This window comes from Ruditapes philippinarum, unplaced genomic scaffold (genome assembly GCF_026571515.1).
Source record: "Ruditapes philippinarum isolate M1 unplaced genomic scaffold, ASM2657151v2 ctg2933_1_1_1_1, whole genome shotgun sequence".
In the NCBI taxonomy this organism is placed as follows: domain Eukaryota; kingdom Metazoa; phylum Mollusca; class Bivalvia; order Venerida; family Veneridae; genus Ruditapes; species Ruditapes philippinarum.
Window position 1 is genome coordinate 251,144 of NW_026862688.1, and position 19,432 is coordinate 270,575.

The window sequence follows — 19,432 nt, forward strand, 5'->3', positions numbered from 1 at the left end:
ATGTAATAAGTCTTTTTATAACTCAACAAAACAAATGATATAATTCGTGGCGTGAATCAAGTATATAGGTGAAGCTCTTATATTATGATTGTCTAAAATATATAAACAATAAACTATTTAGATTTTAATAATAATACACTACATGTTATACTCATTCTGAAGCACATATGATATTTGTGTAATTTCATTGTATTATATGGAATAGATAATGTTTACTTTCAATGTCTACAATCTTAGCTTTTCCATATTATCTATCTCTACTTATATCAAGTGAACCGCTATTTCTCTCATCTCTCATTAATGTTACTTCTTATTGATCCCTTTATTACTCTCTTATACTAATAGCTATTGTTTTTATAAAAATAGATGTCTCTCTCCTCACTCCATTGCGCCTCAAAATAGTGAGTCAATTGGTTATTCAGAAAACAAGTAGCTATTATTTCAATATACTACAAATTATCCTAATGTGGCCACTAAGTATCAGTTTACACTAAGCATACAGTGAGCTGTCTATAGCAACTTCTTACTAAGCATGTCAAACTGAGCATCTCATCCAAATGAATAGTTTATCATATAAATGATTACACAATTAACATTAGTAATTAGCATATAATATATAAAAACTTCTCCATACAATTAAATAAGTTCTCATTAAAATGTATAAAAAGTTGATAACTAAAAAAACTAGTAACTAATGGTGATAACCATTTTTATTCATACTATATTCTAGAATTAATAAATTACCTTCATTCCTCTCTATTCTGATAAGTTTTAAACTTTATTCAATGTAGACGCAAACTATTTATGCACCTCAATCATAATATAGGACATTCTCAACCAACTTTATTAGCACCTTCTATAATTCTTTTATACAACGCGACTAAGACAGAAGATCTATAATAATCATTTGACTAAAGGTTCACTTTTGCTCTAACACAAAATCATAAAAACATGTTACTTATTTCCTTTAAAATATTTATGTAGAATTTTGAGATTTTGAGACCTTGTCAGATGATATAATATACATTAACGAATAGTCCTAAATATAGAGTATAGCCTTATATTGAACAAGATGTATCTTATTTAACTATGCTCGCTAGTATCTCATTTTCTACTACCATAGGTTGTTAAAGCCGCTATACTTTTACTCTCGATACACCAGCTATCATCTCCGTGCATATAATGTTTTTGATTCTTTCCAGCGATATTCTTCCTATATGTATAAATTGTCCGAGCTTATAGACTGCAAATGTCTAGTCGTCTATTAGTACTCTAGTCACACGTTCATATAGGTTATGTGAAAGCAGTCGAGAGGTGAGAGTGCTGAAGGTGAGGTGGTGAGCGACGCCGCGAAGAGTTGAAGTGTTTGCGCAGCCGTAGGGGTGTTATTGGAGAGAGTCGTAGTGGGCGGGGTAGTGAGTTTGTGAAGAGAGCGCGCGAATGGCGCGATTGGTACAGTGTGGTGTGGTGGGTTCAAAGTTAACTCTTAATCCAGAAATAATAGAAAATTCATGTAAAATATCAAGCGTACCAATTTTAAAAGACCCCTGATCACGACCCATCCTCCAACAATCAAAGCCAGGTATCATCAGCATTCTGTGAAATCTTATACTCTGTTCCGTTGATATGTATACCTTTTATATTTTTATTAGTTCTTATTTTGATGGCTAATATTTCGGCACATAAGATGAAATATAAGGACTGATTGGGTCTCCTTGACGGCAACCACGCCCTATTTTAAAAAAGTTAGACAAAAATCCATTCATTTGGACAGCAGTTTCAGTATTTGTATAAAAAGAGATATCCATTTTTCTAAACATTGGGCCAAAATTGAAGAATTCAAAAGTCTTATTTATAAAATCAAAAGAAAGTGTATCAAATGCTTTTTCAAAAGTCAATCATTACTAATAGTCCTGGCATTCTTTTTTCTTCTAAATAATTCATTATATCGTAGACTAATCGTATATTCTCTCCGATAAATCTTCCTTTTAGAAATCCTGTTTGGTCTGTATCTATCAAACAATTTAAAACTGACTTAAGTCTTTTGGGCTAATGTGCCTGAGGCTAGTTTTAAAGTATAATTCAATAAAGTTATTGGTCGCCAGTTTTTTAAATATTGTTTTGGTTTGTTTTCTTTCGGGATACAGGTAATTATACCTTGCCTTTGGGTAAGTGATAATTCACCTTTAATAAAAGAATAATTAATACTTCTGACAACAAAATGTCCAATTTGTTTCCAGAAAACTTTAAAAAAAATTGATGTAAAACCATCAGACCCTGGGTTTTTGTCATTTTTCATATTCTTAAGTGTTTCTGAAATTTCCTCAAGGTAAAGAGACCTTCTAGCGAATCTGCTTGATTTCTGCTCAATTTTGGGACAGTTATGTTGCCTAAGAACTCTTCCATATTAAAATCATCAGGAGAATCAGTTTTTGTATACAATGTTTCATAAAAATTTCACTTTCTTTTAAAATTTCTGACTGCTCATATATAATGGTACCATTAGTTTTTTCCAAAAAAGGAATGATTTTTGAAGTATAGTTATATTTTTCAAGATTACAAAAATATTTAGTTGGTGTTTCACCATTATCAATCCATTCTGCTCTAGAGCGTATTAAATTACCTTTAATTTTGTCTTGTCTTATTGTTTCCAATTCTTTTTGCAAGTTTAATAATCTAACATTTCCAGGATCATTTGAATTTTTTTCTAAATCTGTAATCTGTGATATTAAATCATCCTCTCTAGATTTGGTTTTCTTTTTCTTAAAACTTGCATAAGAAATAGTTTTTCCTCTTATTTCCATCAACAGAGTTTCTAAAAATAACTGGTCATCAATAACAAATGATAGTTCACTATTGCTAATATTTTCAATAGTTTCTATATTATATACAGGTAAACAGTATTGTTTTTTTATTTCTTCAATTTTTTCATTAATAATATTCAAATATTCTTTATCATATAAAAGAGAGTTATTGAATTTCCAGAGACCTTTACCATGAGGCACATTGCTAAGATCTAAACTAAGTGTTACAATAGAATGATCTGATCTATAGCTAAGACCTACATCACAACTCCTTACCTGAGGTAAAAAAATCCTCAGTAATCAAAAAGAAATCTAACCTAGCCTGCTGTGTCGGACTTGTCCGACGCCATGTATACTGTCTAATATCTTTATTACATTCTCTAAACGGGTCAAATAAATGTCGACTATTAATATTTTGAAGAAGTAAATCTCTAGCTTTCTTATTATTATCCATTGATTTATAATTGTAATAATCAAGGTTAGTATTTAATACAAGATTGAAGTCACCACAACATATATACGAATCATTTTCTAGATTATCAATAATTTGAAAAATGTGGTCATAAAATTCAGGCATGTCTATATTTGGGCCATATATATTAACTAATGTGAACTTTTTTAGAATTAAGTGTAAGATCAAGAACAAGGTAATTACCATTATCATCAGCAAACATCTGATGTACTTTCATATCTAGATTTCTTTTGAAACAAAATGGCCACACCACGGGCATTAGAAGTACCAAAACTAAAATAACATTCAGCATTCCATTGAGAATATAAATGCTTTTTCATATTGGACGTAAAATGTACATCTTGAAGACAGACAATATCAGCATTACATTTTGCTTTTAAAAAATCAAAAACATCAGTTCTTTTCTTCGGATCATGTAAACCTCTACAATTATATGTAACAATTTTAATTTCTGCCATTATCAAAATTCATCTGTAAGTAAGTTCTATATAAAAAGCCATACTGTAACAGGTCATTTTGCATACAACAAACAAACCCATTTTAACAAAACACTAATATGTACAAGTAATATAAAAAACATGTTTATATTTAGAGCTACCCTGTAAAAAATAAACAAATAAATAGACTGCCCTCTGAATGCAATATAATTGTGAAATGCAATATAACTACCTAAGATTAATGAGAAAAAAATATTTGTAACAAAAATTCCATTCAGATGCATATTTCATTCTGTTATGTTATTGTTAATACAGTTTTTTCTAATAATTTCATCAAAAGATCTTTATCATCTAAACAACTTCTAAGAATAAACATCCAATAACGTTTCAGTATACACTATTTATTAACATACAGCATGACCAAAGCACCGGACAATATAAACAATCTGTACTATGTGTTTTCTATGATTATTATAATTTATCATTTAAAAAATCTAGAAAAAGGGAACAGGAAAAAACAAAAACAGATGAAAAAGTATAAATTATAGATTAGGTGCTAGGGGGCGTGGACGGTAGTTTGCACTTGACAGTACCGTCCATGAACAGGCTCAATCAAACCGAGCCTGCAACATTTTCAATTTTGCCGTGTTGGGCTTTCTTTAGGGATTCTTATTTTCTCTATTTTGTTGTGGGAAAGTGTAAAAGTCAGTACTTGTTTGAAACAAAGCTTTCGTGTAATTTTAATGGTGATAATGACTAGTGCACACAAATAGTCATATATGGCTCAAACGATCTAATGGACTGTCATATAAACCGATTTTCACCATTGCTTTCTTATACAACTGTACTGGTGGTGGGAATTTAAAAATGATAATAAGCATTCTCACCTGTACAGATGTTATATCAAGTTAAGGAAGTTATGCTTATTCACTGCATATGGACATTACATAACATCTCATATTATTGAAACTGAAACTCATGCTATTTTCGACTGCACTTTGATAATATTAGAATCAAACAATTAAATACTGCTCTGTCAGTTGATTCAAACTTCAATAACATGCAAGATATTATTAAGCTGATTTTTTTTTCAAATCACTCTCTTATTAAGACAATGTTTTAAACAGACGAAATTTTTATCTTTCCAAATAAAGTAATTCTTTTTTAATTGCTATTTGTATTTCGTAATAACTCCTAAGAGGTAGATTCTTATTGGTTCACCTACAATCAAATCGAATTGAGCAATTTCAATTTTTAGCGTTTTTTTCTAGAATTTTATAGTGGCTTTTTCATACTTATATCAGTTTAATGTTATGATTGGCGTCTGCTTCTTAGCTTTGGAAATATGTAAATAGTTTTTTTAGTAAAATGTTTATGTAATACAAGTCTCTTAAAATTCGTCATATGAGTGGCAATGTATTTTTTACTTTGTGTATAGTATTTATTTGCATGTTTTGATGTAGTAAATTGATGGAATTAAATAAATAAATGTAGAATAAAACAAGATTGCATTTGTGAAAATGCTATGCCACCGCATTAATACATGTACAACACTAAATAGTAATGTAGGAACAGAATTTTTTTGTTTCTATACAATTGAAGATTGTCATAATGCATAGATCCCTGACCTATCTAAGTCTTATTATCAGATTAGTTGTTAAATCTATTGTTATTCAAATAAAAGATCAGAGTATGAATCTATCAATGCAGTTGAGTCTAGTGAATTTGGTGGTGAAGGTCATAGTTCACATGGCCAAAATTCCATGACTGTACATCAAAGGTCAACACAGTAAGACACTTTATCAAAATCTAGGCCAGCTGATATCAAAGTTCACGTTACATCTTAATCTGTGCACATGGTTCGAATTTCATAGCTGCACATCAAAGGACAAGAAAGTACATATAGGTCACATCATCAAAATTTAGGTCACCTGATATCAAAGTTCAGTTTTACAACTAAAACTGTGCACATAGTCCAAATTTCATGGCTGTACATCAAAGGTCAAGAAAGTAAGTCACTGTCCCCTTGGGCAAGGCAAAATTTTGACCCATGGGTTTAATTCAAACAATCTTGATACAGGTCTACCAAACAACATTTCATGTCAAATATCTAAGCTGTAGCTTTCTCCAATTCAGAAAACATTTGTTTTAGTTTCTGTTTTTACTATGTGTACATACTGAACGGGGCGGGGCTAATTTTGACACTAAAGGCAAAATTTGATTAACTTTGGTAGAGTACCTATAGATGATATCATATACCAAATATCAAAGCTATAAGCCTTGTACCTTCAGACCAGAAGGTATTTTAAGTTTTTACTATATGTACATATAGTAAAAAACAAAGACCCCCGGGGCGGGGCCAATTTTGACCCCAGGGCTATAATTTGAACAATCTCGGTAGAGGTCTACCAGACAATGCCTTATGCAAAATATCTATGCTCTATGCCTTGTGGGTCTTTACAAGAAGATTTTTTAAATTTATTCTTATAATTCCTTTTGGTTGCCATGGCAACCAGATTTCTGCATGGAATAAAATTCTTTGAACAACTTTGGAAGCCCTTCACCCAAGGATCAATCCTGCCAAGTTTGGTTGAAATTGGACTAGTGGTTTTTCACAAGAAGATTTTTTAAGTTTACTTTGTAACCTATAGAACACACATACATACAAACACACAGGTGAATCGCTATATGCGGTGACATAAAAATGGAAAACAACATATTATTTTAAGTTTTATTGGAACAAAACTCAATAATTATAATAATATAAAGTGTGAAATTTGGCCACTGACATTTTACAACAACAGCATAGTTCTAAAATATATAATGTATACCAAAACTTTTATCCAGTATCTAAGTTGTTGCAGATAAATTTCCTGCTGAAAACTCGTAAGTTAATGTTCATAATTATTTGATTGGCAACAAATCATGTCCTAACATATAGATAACCATCATCATCAGGTAACAAGTGCTCGCCAATAAGATAATTTTCCTTGGCAGCACCATGTAATGCAAAGCGATTATCTTGTTCTTTATTTGTGGGAACATATATTTGGGTTGTTGGCTTTTACATTTCACGAGGAAAAATCTGTATAAAATATTTCATACAAAGAAAAAAATATCACTATATTCAATATGCATCAACTGTGAACTATCTATTAAATCAAGTTTTATTGAAATTTGGTTAAGTAATTCAAAATATATGTACTACAGTGCATTTTGAATAGTGACGTACAAAGTCTTATCAATAAAGGCAAAAAACGTAACAACTTTATTGTCTACAAAGGTAGATTTGTTATTTTTTGAGGTAATATCTACAACCTAACAGAGTTCAATGTAAATTATAATGTACAATAGTAAATCAAGAAATAGCTTAAATGCAACAAGTGAAATAATTTTATCACAGACAACAATATAGGACGGATAATCAAACTCTTTTTTTTAATAATATATCACTTATAGCTTGGAATGTTTTTTAAAAAAATATTTTACAGTTCTCTTTCTCCATTTTGAGACAAATATAAACAAATCTCAGTCCTCAGTAAAAGCATCTGTGACTGCCTCAGACACTGCTGTCTGTGTACGACTCATACCTCTGTCTGTAAATAATATCAAGAAATAACATAATAAACATCTATACTATTTTGCATTAGTACAAAAATGTACATTGAAAAGATTAAAATAATTGAATAATCAATGTTTTTTCCCCGTTTTTTTATGCTTGAAAGGTTTTTCTTCACAACCAACATATGCATTTGCTTAGTACTAAAGGGAAGTGTAATGTAGCTCTATCATGACATTTTTCATTATTTAGTATATCTCTAGATTGGTTTTTCTAAATATTCCATAGTTTCAAATATGTAAAAATATTTTGGACTGTGAATTATTGTTTTGTGTTGTCATATTATTTCCAAATTTCTAACATTAGTCCTTATTTGTATGATGTTCTTTCAGAACTATACACTAGAGAGTGACAATATTGGCCGAGATCGCACACACGAGATCTACTGCTAGGAAAGGTCATAAATAGGCAAGGTTTGATTTAAGGCCCATGATTTATAAATCTTTTATAGCTGCCAACTAAGCAATGTTGCCAAATATCTTGCAGTAGACTATGCAGTTTCCCACAAGCGAATTTAAATGCATTTTCCTATATTTATCTTTGTTAATTAAGTAACCTCTAGGACAGGAACAATTTTGACTCTTAGGGGCATGATCAAGAACACCATTAGATAATGTTATGTCATATATCTAAGCTGTGGATTTTGAGAAAAGATTTTGAAAGTAAGCATATTCTGTTCCATTTTTTACCATATGAGCTTTTTAGGCATCAAACTATAACCATCTATGCAACTTTTGTAGCGTTCCAACTAAGGATTATATCTAGTCCCGTGAAGTTTGGTAAATGTCAACCATATTGCTTAAGGATGAGTTAAATTAATTATGGATTACAATGGTTTATAACAAAAGCTCACCTCTGAGGACTTTGTGCTAAAATGTAACAATTAACCAACATATCTTAGGTTCTTGGTACACTTCTCATCTTCATACAAATTAACAACAACAGTATTTACTTCCGATTAGAGCATTGACAATAACAGATTGCTCATTCTTGACATCATAATGATTTACACAGTAAAATATCATAATTTATAATATTTTCAATAAGGACACCAAGGATAAATTACCAGTTTGAGGTTTATCGGCAGTATTATCATCAGCCTGTTTCTGTTCCCCATCTTCACCCTCATTGTCCTCATCCTCATTTTCTGCTCCCATTGGTGACAATGTCACTGAGTTATACTGACTAAGGGAGTCGCCCAATATACCAATTCTAAACAACATAAAGTCTCCATTCATTAAATATCTAAATATAACAACTCATCAAACTTTAACATGCAGTCTCTATGACTTAATTTATTCCTTACAGTTTAAGCTTTATAAATTTATACTTACAAATCTTACATATCTAACATTTAAATGTGTGAATAAATAATATCTTATTATTATCATTATTTAATATCAGAGCCTCAATTTAATTTAAGTTTATATAATTGGCAAAATAAAATGATTTCTTTTGATGTTTTATCATCACTTAAACGAAACTACACTGAAAAGTAAGAGTAGTGTATAATTGTAGATATATCAAGTGACATACTTAAAATTTCTTTTGTCAATGACAAAGATTGTTTTGTTTGGATCATCATCATCTTCACTGTCTTCTTTGTCTTTCTCATTATCCATTTTACCAAGTAAGCTGAAAATATTATAATATAGCTTATTGTTCATAAACTTTACTATAAAAAGCGACAACAAAGAGTTAATGTAGTAGAATCCCAACTATAAAACATAAAAATTCAACTGTTCACTTGACTGAACAAGAGCGATCAGTAATCACATGTGTCGCCTCATGATGGCCAATTTCATGTTGGGACAAATTTTGTGACAGACAGACGGACAGTGCACAACTAGACTTAGTACTGATCATTCCTGTAAAGTTTGGATAAAATTGCACCAGTAGTTTATGAGGAGTAGTCCGGACAAGCTTTTGCGTATCTGAAAACACACAGAAAAAAAACACCTTTTTATCAAAGGGCCATAACTAGGCCAAAAATCATTCAACCAGAAAACCTGTGCAATATGCGCAAGGACTTGAGCTACAGATCAATCCTGTAAAGTTTCATTGAAATTGCATTAGTGGTATAAGAGAAGTAGTCCGGACAAACTTTAAAATTAAAAATTATTAAAGGGCCATAACTCTGACAAAAATCATTGAACCGGAAAATGCTGACAATATGCACAACTAGACTTGGTACTGATCATTCCTGTAAAGTTTGGATGTAATTGCACCAGTATTTTATGAGGAGTAGTCCAGACAAGCTTTTGTGTATCTGGCAACACACAGAAAAAAACACCTTTTTATCAAAGGGCCATAACTAGGCCAAAAATCATTCAACCGGAAAACCCGTGCAATATGCGCAAGGACTTGAGCTACAGATCAATCCTGTAAAGTTTCATTGAAATTGCATTAGTGGTATAAGAGAAGTAGTCCGGACAAACTTTAAAATTAAAAATTATTAAAGGGCCATAACTCTGACAAAAATCATTGAACCGGAAAATGCTGACAATATGCACAACTAGACTTGGTACTGATCATTCCTGTAAAGTTTGGATGAAATTGCACCAGTAGTTTATGAGGAGTAGTCCGGACAAGTTTTGTGACGGACAGACGGACAGACAGACGGACAGACAGACGACGGAGAAGTGATCCCTATATACATCATGCAACTCCATTTGTCAATGATGTCAACTTCAGGTAAATGTGGTTACTGGAAACATCTGTAAACTTCCAACTTGCAATTTTTTAAAGTGAAAACAAATCTTACACTAAAACATTAGTTATGATACAACAAGAGCTGTCACAGGAGACAGCGGAGCTCGACTAATAAAATACTGGGCGCAGTAAGGAAGACAAAACTATGAAAAGAAATCAATTATGTATAATTATGTATTAAGTTATAGGGAAAAAAATAACATTGTTAACATAAATTCCAAGATCAAGGGGAATAATTCTGGAAATAGTCATGCTAGAGTTTTGAACTTTGTCACACAACATGTGTATAATGATAAGAAATATATATTTGAAGTTTGAAGTAGATACCTTAAAAAGTAAAGAAGTTATAATATTTGTTAAAGAAAATCCTAAGTTCAAAGAGAGAAAATCTGTAAATATTGCTTCAAGAGTTATGAACCCTGTCACATAAAATGTAATTGATGATAAGGAATAAGTATTTGAAGTTTGAGGTAAATACCTTTAAAACTAAAAACGTTATAGTTAAAAATAAATTTTTTCTAGTAAAAAAATCTAAGTTTATGGGGAGATAGTTCTTGCAATATTGGTGCTAGAGTTATGAACCTTGTCACATAACATGTGGTTAATGATAAGGTACATATATTTGAAGTATGAAGTTGATCCCTTAAAAAATAAATAAGTAACAGTAAAAAATAATATTTTTTAAGGAAAATTCTAAGTTCATTGGGAGATAAATCTGAAAATATTGGTGCTAGAGTTATGAACCTTGTCACATAAGATGTGGTTGATGATAAGGAACATATATTTGAAGTATGAAGTTTATCCCTTAAGAAATAAAGAAGTAAGAGTAAACAAGAGCCATGTCAACATGGCCATCCCCCGCCGAATGTGTTTGCTCATTGGAAGAATGTATATGTAGTAGAGCAGAATAATTCCATTTTAAGAGGTCTTTTGGTAATGAAAACTGATGGCTATAGTGATTACAGATTTGAAACCTATGTGAATACTGATGGCTGAAAATAACAAAGGGCAATAACTGAAAAATAATGCAGGGTAGGTTATCATTCTTGTGCAGTGCACACCTCCTGAGTGAGATCTATGCACCTATGAAGTTTCAAGTTGATACCTCAAATACTTTTTGAGAAAAAAATTGAATTGAAAAATTAAGTATGAAAAATAACAAAGGGCAATAACTCAAAAATTATAAAAGGTACAGTTATCATTCTTGTGCAGTGCACACCTCCTGAGTGAGATCTATGCACCTATGAAGTTTCATTTTGATATCTCAAAGGCTTTTTGAGTTATGCTCTGGACAAAAATTAATTTTGAAAAATAACAAAGGGCAATAACTCAAAAATAATGCAGGGTAGAGTTATCATTCTTTAGCACTGCACTCCTCCTCAATGAGATCCATCCACCTATGAAGTTTCAAGTTGATACCTCAAATACTTTTTGAGATAAGCTCTGGACAAAATAGCATGAAAAAAAAACAACAAAGGGCAATAACTCAAAAAATGTATAGGGAAGAGTTATCATTCTTGCGCACAACATTCCTCCTCAATAAGATCTATCCTTCTATGACATTTGATGTTGATATCTCAAACACTTTTTGAGTTAATGCTCCACTCAGGTGAAAAATTAGGTATGAAAAAATAACAAAAGGGCAATAACTCAAAAATTATGAAAGGAAGAGTTATCATTCTTGTGCACTGCACACCTCCTGAGTGAGATCTATGCACCTATGAAGTTTCATGTTAATATCTCATAGGCTTTTGGAGTTATGCTCTGGACAAAAATCAATTTTGAAAAATAACAAAGGGCAATAACTCAAAAATCATGCAAGGTAGAGTTATCATTCTTGTGCACTGCACTCCTCCTCAATGAGGTCTATCCACCTATGAAGTTTCAAGCTGATAACTCAAATACTTTTAGAGATATGCTCCGGACAAAAATTTCGGACGGAAGGACGGACGGACGGACGGAGACTATTTCTATATCCTCCGCCGAAAATTTTCGGCGGGGGATAAAAATAGTATTTTATAAGGAAAATTCTAAGTTCAAGGGGAGATAATCTGAAAATATTGGTGCTAGCTAAAGTTATGAACCTTATCACATAAGATGTGGTTGATGATGAGGAACATATATTTCAAGTTTAATGTTGATACCTTAAAAACTTATAGTGAAAAATATTTTACTGCACCAAAACTTTAATCTGAAATCTGGACGTGGACCCCGGGGCGAGTAGGACAGCTCTCCATATACTTCTTATAGTCGAGCTAAAATAGGCTGAATGTCAGAGATCAGAAGGAATTTCTTACTTGCGTGTCTTGAACAACCAGTGAGCTTCTTCTTTAGGGGAGGGCAGTATTGCTACAATAGCAGGTGATCTCTGACTGAAAAAACAAATATATGCAAAATAAATCTCTACATATCATAAAGATGGTATTAAATATGTTATGAGAACATAAAATAAACTAGAAATGTGTCCATAGGACACGGATGCCCCCACACGCCACTGTTCTGTCAATCTTATGGCTCTAGGTCAAATATTTTTTGGACTACATGTGCCACAAGTTGAAAACTAAAAATCAACAAAGGGCCATAATTCTGTTAAATTTGGTCGCAGCAAAAATTCCTTCCTTTACTACCATCTACACATTAAGGTTGTAAATCCCTGGAAGTTTAAGCAAAATCTGCCATCCGGTTTAACAGGAGTTACGTTCACAAAATTTCTACAAAGTATATAATGAAAAAATCAACAAAGGGCCATAATTCTGTTAAATTTGGTTGCAGCAAAAATTCCTTCCTTTACTGCCATCTACACATTAAGGTTGTTCATCCCTGGAAGTTTAAGCAAAATCTGCCATCCGGTTTAAGAAGAGTTGCATTCACAAAATTTCTACATAGTATATAGTGAAAAAATCATCAAAGGGCCATAATTCTGTAAAATTTTTGGTCGCAGCAAAAATTCCTTCCTTTACTACCATCTACACCTTAAGGTTGTTCATCCCTGTAAGTTTAAGCAAAATCTGCCATCCGGTTTAAGAGGAGTTGCGTTCACAAAATTTCTACATAGTATATAGTGAAAAAATCAACAAAGGGCCATAAATTCTGTTAAATTTGGTCGCAACAAAAATTCCTTCCTTTACTACCATCCACACATTAAGATTGTTCATCCCTGTAAGTTTTAAGCAAAATCTGCCAACAGGTTTAAGAGGAGTTGCGTTCACAAAATTTCTACATAGTATCTAGTGAAAAAATCAACAAAGGGCCATAATTCTGTTAAATTTGGTCGCAGCAAAAAATTCCTTCCTTTACTACCATCTACACATTAAGGTTGTTCATCCCTGTAAGTTTAAGCAAAATCTGCCATCCGGTTTAAGAGGAGTTGCGTTCACAAGATTTCGGGACGTACGGACGGACGGACTGACGGACGGACGGACAAGTGCAACGCTATATGCTCCCACATTGTGGGGGCATAACAATGGTGTTGATGCTATGGATCTAAACATATAAAATGACATACTTCAAGTCACTAATAAAAATCTATCAAATAATGAACCTTAAACAATCACAATTGTTACTCCTTTGGAGTTCTTGTTATTCTAGAAAAAATTTGTAATTGTGAACAAAATCATCCTAATGAATGTTTGGTAGATTACTCTAGTGTGGGATGTATTGTTTCATAATTTATTCAATGGGAAAAAAAATAAGAAAGATAGAATTTTTTTCTGACTTGCAGCATTTAAGAATATGTGCAAGTTTGTTGATTATATCTCACAGTCATCCAATTACCATATCTAACTTTCACATTAATAATACTTCACTTACTGTATAATAGACTTGATAGCTGGTCTTTTCCTGAAACGTAAAAAATAAAACAGATTCACAAAAGCACGTTTTTGTAACACACCCATGTAAAAATCATGATTTGAAAGAAATTAGTTGGTACATTGATCATGATCTAATTGTAAATCTCAAATGTTTATGGCATGCTTTGTTATTCTAATCTTATAATTAGTGTTTTTACAAATTAAACCCACGGGTGTAGTCGTCTTTACTCAGCAGGTGTTATCTTCTTCTCGATTTTAATTTCCTTTTTTCCTTCACCAGACTTCTCTTCTTTTTTCTCTGTTTCTTTCTCTGAAAGTTATTACAAAACGTGAGACAGGGAAGTCATCACTACATATATATGTATTACATAATGCTTCCAAAATATGAACATATCTTCATTTGATTATAACAGGTGTTGAATAGTTTAAATGTATTCAGAAAGCCTTGTACGTAAGTTGAATTATAGTTAAGGAATTTCTTTATATCAAATAAAATGATCTACTTATATCTCTTATTAATTGATTTACCAGATATCATAGTTCCAGTAAATATGAACATTGAACACACATTTATAAGTTCCACATATTGTTACATATTACGTAGATGCTCTTGATATCAATATGTTAATTAACAGACAATCTGTGTTAATTCCTTCATCAGTATTTTCATCATACAAAAAATTGCAATAATAAAAGGATTTAAAACAATTGATGCTTATATAATAAAGTGTTAATCTCTCCATTAAATGCAAGCCTTTCAGTATGCATCATTTACATTCAGTGCATAGTAAATTAGGAAATGATGTCAATGAAGTAGATTTACTGGTACATTACCTTCTGGCGCATTCTTAACCCTTATTGCTGGATTAAATGTATCTGATCGTAACATTCTAAAATAAAGAAAACAACATTCATTAGTTTAACAGGCAGAAATCTTCCCTACATCACAATGCATTTGTTAAATGTAGTAGAGATATGTAGATATTACCATAATGTGTTCTGCACACCACAAAATCATGTTTTAATGTTAAAGCTAATTTACAAACTATTAACCTTCTTCGCTATGAATGTAAAATGCTTTAACTTCTCATCTACTTCTGAGTGTAAAATTTCCCTTAATGAATTCTTAATTTAACAAACTTGTTACACTCCATAGAGAATGCTGTCATTCATGATTTTATGTGCAGGTATTTTCAACCTTTAATCTGCCAATCTTTCCATTTGACATTTTCGATAAAGTTTTTTTATTTCACACTGCACTACTTAAGTTATATGTAGTGCCAAGTACAGTGCAATTCTATCTTAGTACAAAGCATGTACAGCAGTTATCATTTATTTTTGTTGTCAGCATACACATTTAAGAATATTCAGTATAGCTGTCATTACAAAATGAAATTTTTTTCTAACTGTAAAACCTATCAAACAAATTGCTTTTTGCCATTTCATTATATGCTTACCTTCCCACTTCTTTTTTAACAGCTTCAAAATCCTTTCGTCTAAATGTGATCCATACCACAAATGTACAAAAAGAATACAGAGTCTGAAATGAAGGAGTAAATATATTAATATTACAATGATAGCAACAATTATGACTATTCTATAGTACCAATTTAGAGCCAGGTCATTCTGCAAGCCATTTTTAAACATGTTTTGGTTTCAAAGCTATTAAAGTTAACGTTAATCAAGTTAAACAGGAGCATAACTATATTACTTTGTCAAAAAGTATATTACTTTGTCAAAAAGTAATAAAGAGTTGGCCTAATGAGTTTACTTTGAGCCTATGAGTATATTGGAAGGTTCCTGTTCTTGGATGTACAATTTTTCTTAATTTTCTGTTATCACATGAAACTGGCTATATTTACTTAAAATTGTTAATAAATTTCAATTTAAACAATCAGAGTAAAAGCTTCAGATCTTATGTAAGATAAATTAATTAGCAAAAAAAAGAAGTAGAATATAAGGTAGTCAAAATGATAAACTGGTACAATTACAGTTTAAAGCAGCACGCATCCAGATTCATGTTAATTTTCATAAAAATTTTGAAAATGTATTTAAAAGTAAAATAATGTGAGGTGAACAAATAAAGTAATTTACATATTGCAATCGGCACTTACAATCCACGAATATTACCAAAAAGTGGCCAACATATGCAAAAACAGCCCTTACTGCGTTAGTAACGCAGTAGAAATATGGTGATAAAATACTGCAAAATCAGTGTTAAACCGCACATAACATGTAAAATATAACTTGGACTTTGAATGTTTTAACCTTTCTTAAAACTTTAGTGCATTTTTCTCAATATTGATTTTATTGAAATAGTTTGGCTCATCTGGAGGCATGCAGCTTTAATGTCTGTTACATAATACATACAACATTTTGATGAAAAAAAATTTGGAATATATTATTTACCATGGTCATTTTACAGAATGAGGATGTTATTTACATTGTGTTTTCTATTTATCAATAAAAATGTTATTTTACAGCAATTATATAGACTGAAAAGTAAACAAGATATTAAACTACAGTTACTGTAAATAGACTAATTACTGACCTCAAACATAGCCCTGTCCTTGTCTGTTGATGAAACTCTTGATCTATAAATAGATAATCATACATCTAACATTTGTAAGTATAATATAAAAGACAGAATTGAAAGAAACAAACAATTTTTTTATCTACAAACACATTTTGTGACCAAAGGCCTGGTCTGGCAATAAGAAACAGTTATAAAAACATTTCGACAGTAATTGTTTTGTTTACATTTCGTTAGATTGTTAGCTTTCAGTAGTTTAAAAATTTATGTTCAATCACACCACTATGATTAAGTAAGTCAAAGAGAAAGACAAACATACATTCCACATGACATATGATGTTGCTCTTCTAAACCAAGTCCTAGCACAAGAACACAGTAGGCACGTCCTAAATATTTCTCTGCAGCTTGAAGTTTGACCAGTGAATCAGCATAGGCTTGCTTCTCTGAAAGACTTGGTTCACTGAAATAAAAACATAGTAAGCTATTATACTGATTAGTAGAAATATTAGTATAAGTATTTAAACATAACTTTGCTATTTATCATTAGCAGCAAAGATTTGTGAATTATTAAATCTTGAGACAGTTAATTATACCAATTATTATCTCCATCTGATTTCTTGATACTGCGATGGTAGATATTTAAAATATATATAAAATAAAAACCAAAGATTTGTTTAAATATTTGTATTTGCCATCACACCTCATTATAACATGGTATCCTTAAATTTGCTCCCTCAATCAAAAACAGAAAACAGCCTTTGATATCTGTACAGAGTCAGGTCAGGCTTTGATCTTTGTGCTCTATATTGCTGGGTCACCAGCTTCAAATGGCACCTTTACATCCCTTATTGATTACAATTGAAGCTGACAACTCCATTTTAGACACTAGGTGGATAAAAACAAATACAATATCTTGATCAATGTAAATTACAATTTTTATACAAAATGTCACAGAACATTTTCTGGAAAAAATTGACAGACACACTTTTTTGTAGCCTATAATAACTTGATATTTGATTCTATCCAATCATATCATCTGGCAGGAATTTTGTCTGCTATTAACCGCTCTACAGTCTAAGAATTATAATTATGGTGAGAAAGAGAGAGAAACACATAAAACAGCACAATTCCATGTAGAGAATATAATCATTCATATTCTGCTTGCAAATAAATAATTTATATTGCCCCATTGTTTTTATTTTTAAGAGCAAATCAAAGCAATTACACAGCAACACAAAAATCAGAATTTATATTCATAGAAAGTAAACATTTATATCCTAGTTTCATAATAAAATATATTCATATTAACAAGGATATGTTGAAAGTTGTGAGACTTATAGGATCATTTTTATAATAACTTCTTTTTATCAGGTTTTATTGTATTATATATTAGTCTGTTTCCATAATAACTGATCCCACATTGATCAGAACACTTTGGGTTTTTTTTTATTTTATAGGGAAAAATTATATCCATGTTTGTAATGAGATTGTTTTGCTTTAAGGGACTTGACTGAAATTTTATTGAAATGAAGGGACAGTGATGTCACATCTATTTGTCAAAGTGCTCTGTAATATATTTATGTGTAGGTAATGAAATTCTTGTTTCGCATTGTTGAAACTTAATTCATGGAAAATATATGTGTTATAATATATATGTCATATTATAGCAAACTAGAAATGTGTCCATAGGACACGGGTGCCCCAACACACCACTGTTCTGTCAAATATTTTTGGACTACATGTGCCACAAGTTGAAAACTAAAAATCTTTTACTAAGGGCAAGAACTTTACAAATACTGAATAAATCCACAAGCAAACCCCAAGGTGCATAAGTACACATGCTGACCAACATTCTTGTAAACTTTCAGGCCTACAAGTCAAATACTTTTTGAGCTATGCATAAACAAATTGAAAATTGCAAATTTATACTACTGTAAGTCAAGGGCAATTACTCTAACAAAACTGAAAAAAATCCACATTCAAAGTCCAAGGTGCATATAGCTTCACAGTGATGTTGATGAATTCCTGTAATTAAGTGATGTTGATCATTATTCCTGTAAAGTTTGTTGATTCTAACTCAAGCACTCAAGGAACAAATAACAACATACTGAAACGGTTTTTACTAAGTCAAGGGAAATACAGTAACTCTAAAAATACTATATAGATCCACACAAAAATACCCAGGTGCACAACTACACATGCTGATCAACATGCCTGTAAAGTTTCATGAATCTAGGTCAAATCCTTTTTGAGTTATATGCGACACAAGTTGAAAATTGAAAATTTTTACAAGGGCAATAACTCTAAAATACTAAATAAATCCAAAATAAAATACCCAGGTGCACAACTGCACATGCTGATCAACATTCCTGTAAAGTTTCATGACTCTAGGTCAAATACTTTTTGTGTTACATGCGACAAAAGTTGAAAATTGCAAATTTTTACTAAGTCAAGGGCAATAACTCTAAAAATACTAAATAAATCCAAAAGAAAATACCCAGGTGCACAACTTCACATGCTGATCAATATTCCTGTAAAGTTTCATGACTCTCGGTCAAATACTTTTTGAGTTACGTGCGACACAAGTTGAAAATTGCAAATTTTTACTAAGTCAAGGGCAATAACTCTAAAAATACTGAATAAATCCACACGAAAATACCCAGGTGCACAACTGCACACGCTGATCAACATTCCTGTAATGTTTCATGACTCTAGGTCAAATACTTTTTGAGTTACGTGCAACACAAAAGAGAACGGACGGACGGAAGGACAAGGGTAAATCTAAATGCCCGCCACTAAAGTGGAGGCACAAATATTGATTTTCCTTTATATATAGAGTCAGTCTCAAAACTTTCCAGATATCCCTGGTTAATTTTATTTTGAAAGTATTAATTATGTAAAAGTATTAATTATGTTATTTGTATCTTTACTAACTAATCTATCTCAGAAATAATCATTCAATAAGTCAAATATGATGTCACATATATAATTTAAATGTCAATCTTGCTTAGTTGTACGTCAGTAAGTATAGCAGTCACATGCT

At 31.4% G+C, this 19,432-nt stretch overlaps 1 protein-coding gene across 1 annotated transcript; it reads right to left on the minus strand.

Moving 5' to 3' along the window:
* Window positions 1-6,430: 6,430 nt before the first annotated feature.
* LOC132719896 (protein phosphatase 1 regulatory subunit 36-like) lies at window positions 6,431-16,849 on the minus strand (the record flags this gene model as incomplete). The annotated part of the gene is given in 10 exon segments (XM_060703851.1): window positions 6,431-7,309; window positions 8,399-8,544; window positions 8,869-8,967; window positions 12,342-12,416; window positions 13,855-13,884; window positions 14,067-14,166; window positions 14,691-14,746; window positions 15,314-15,396; window positions 16,408-16,450; window positions 16,709-16,849. Coding segments are annotated over 10 exon segments (841 nt in total), but the record flags the coding sequence as incomplete, so codon positions are not given.
* Window positions 16,850-19,432: the final 2,583 nt, after the last annotated feature.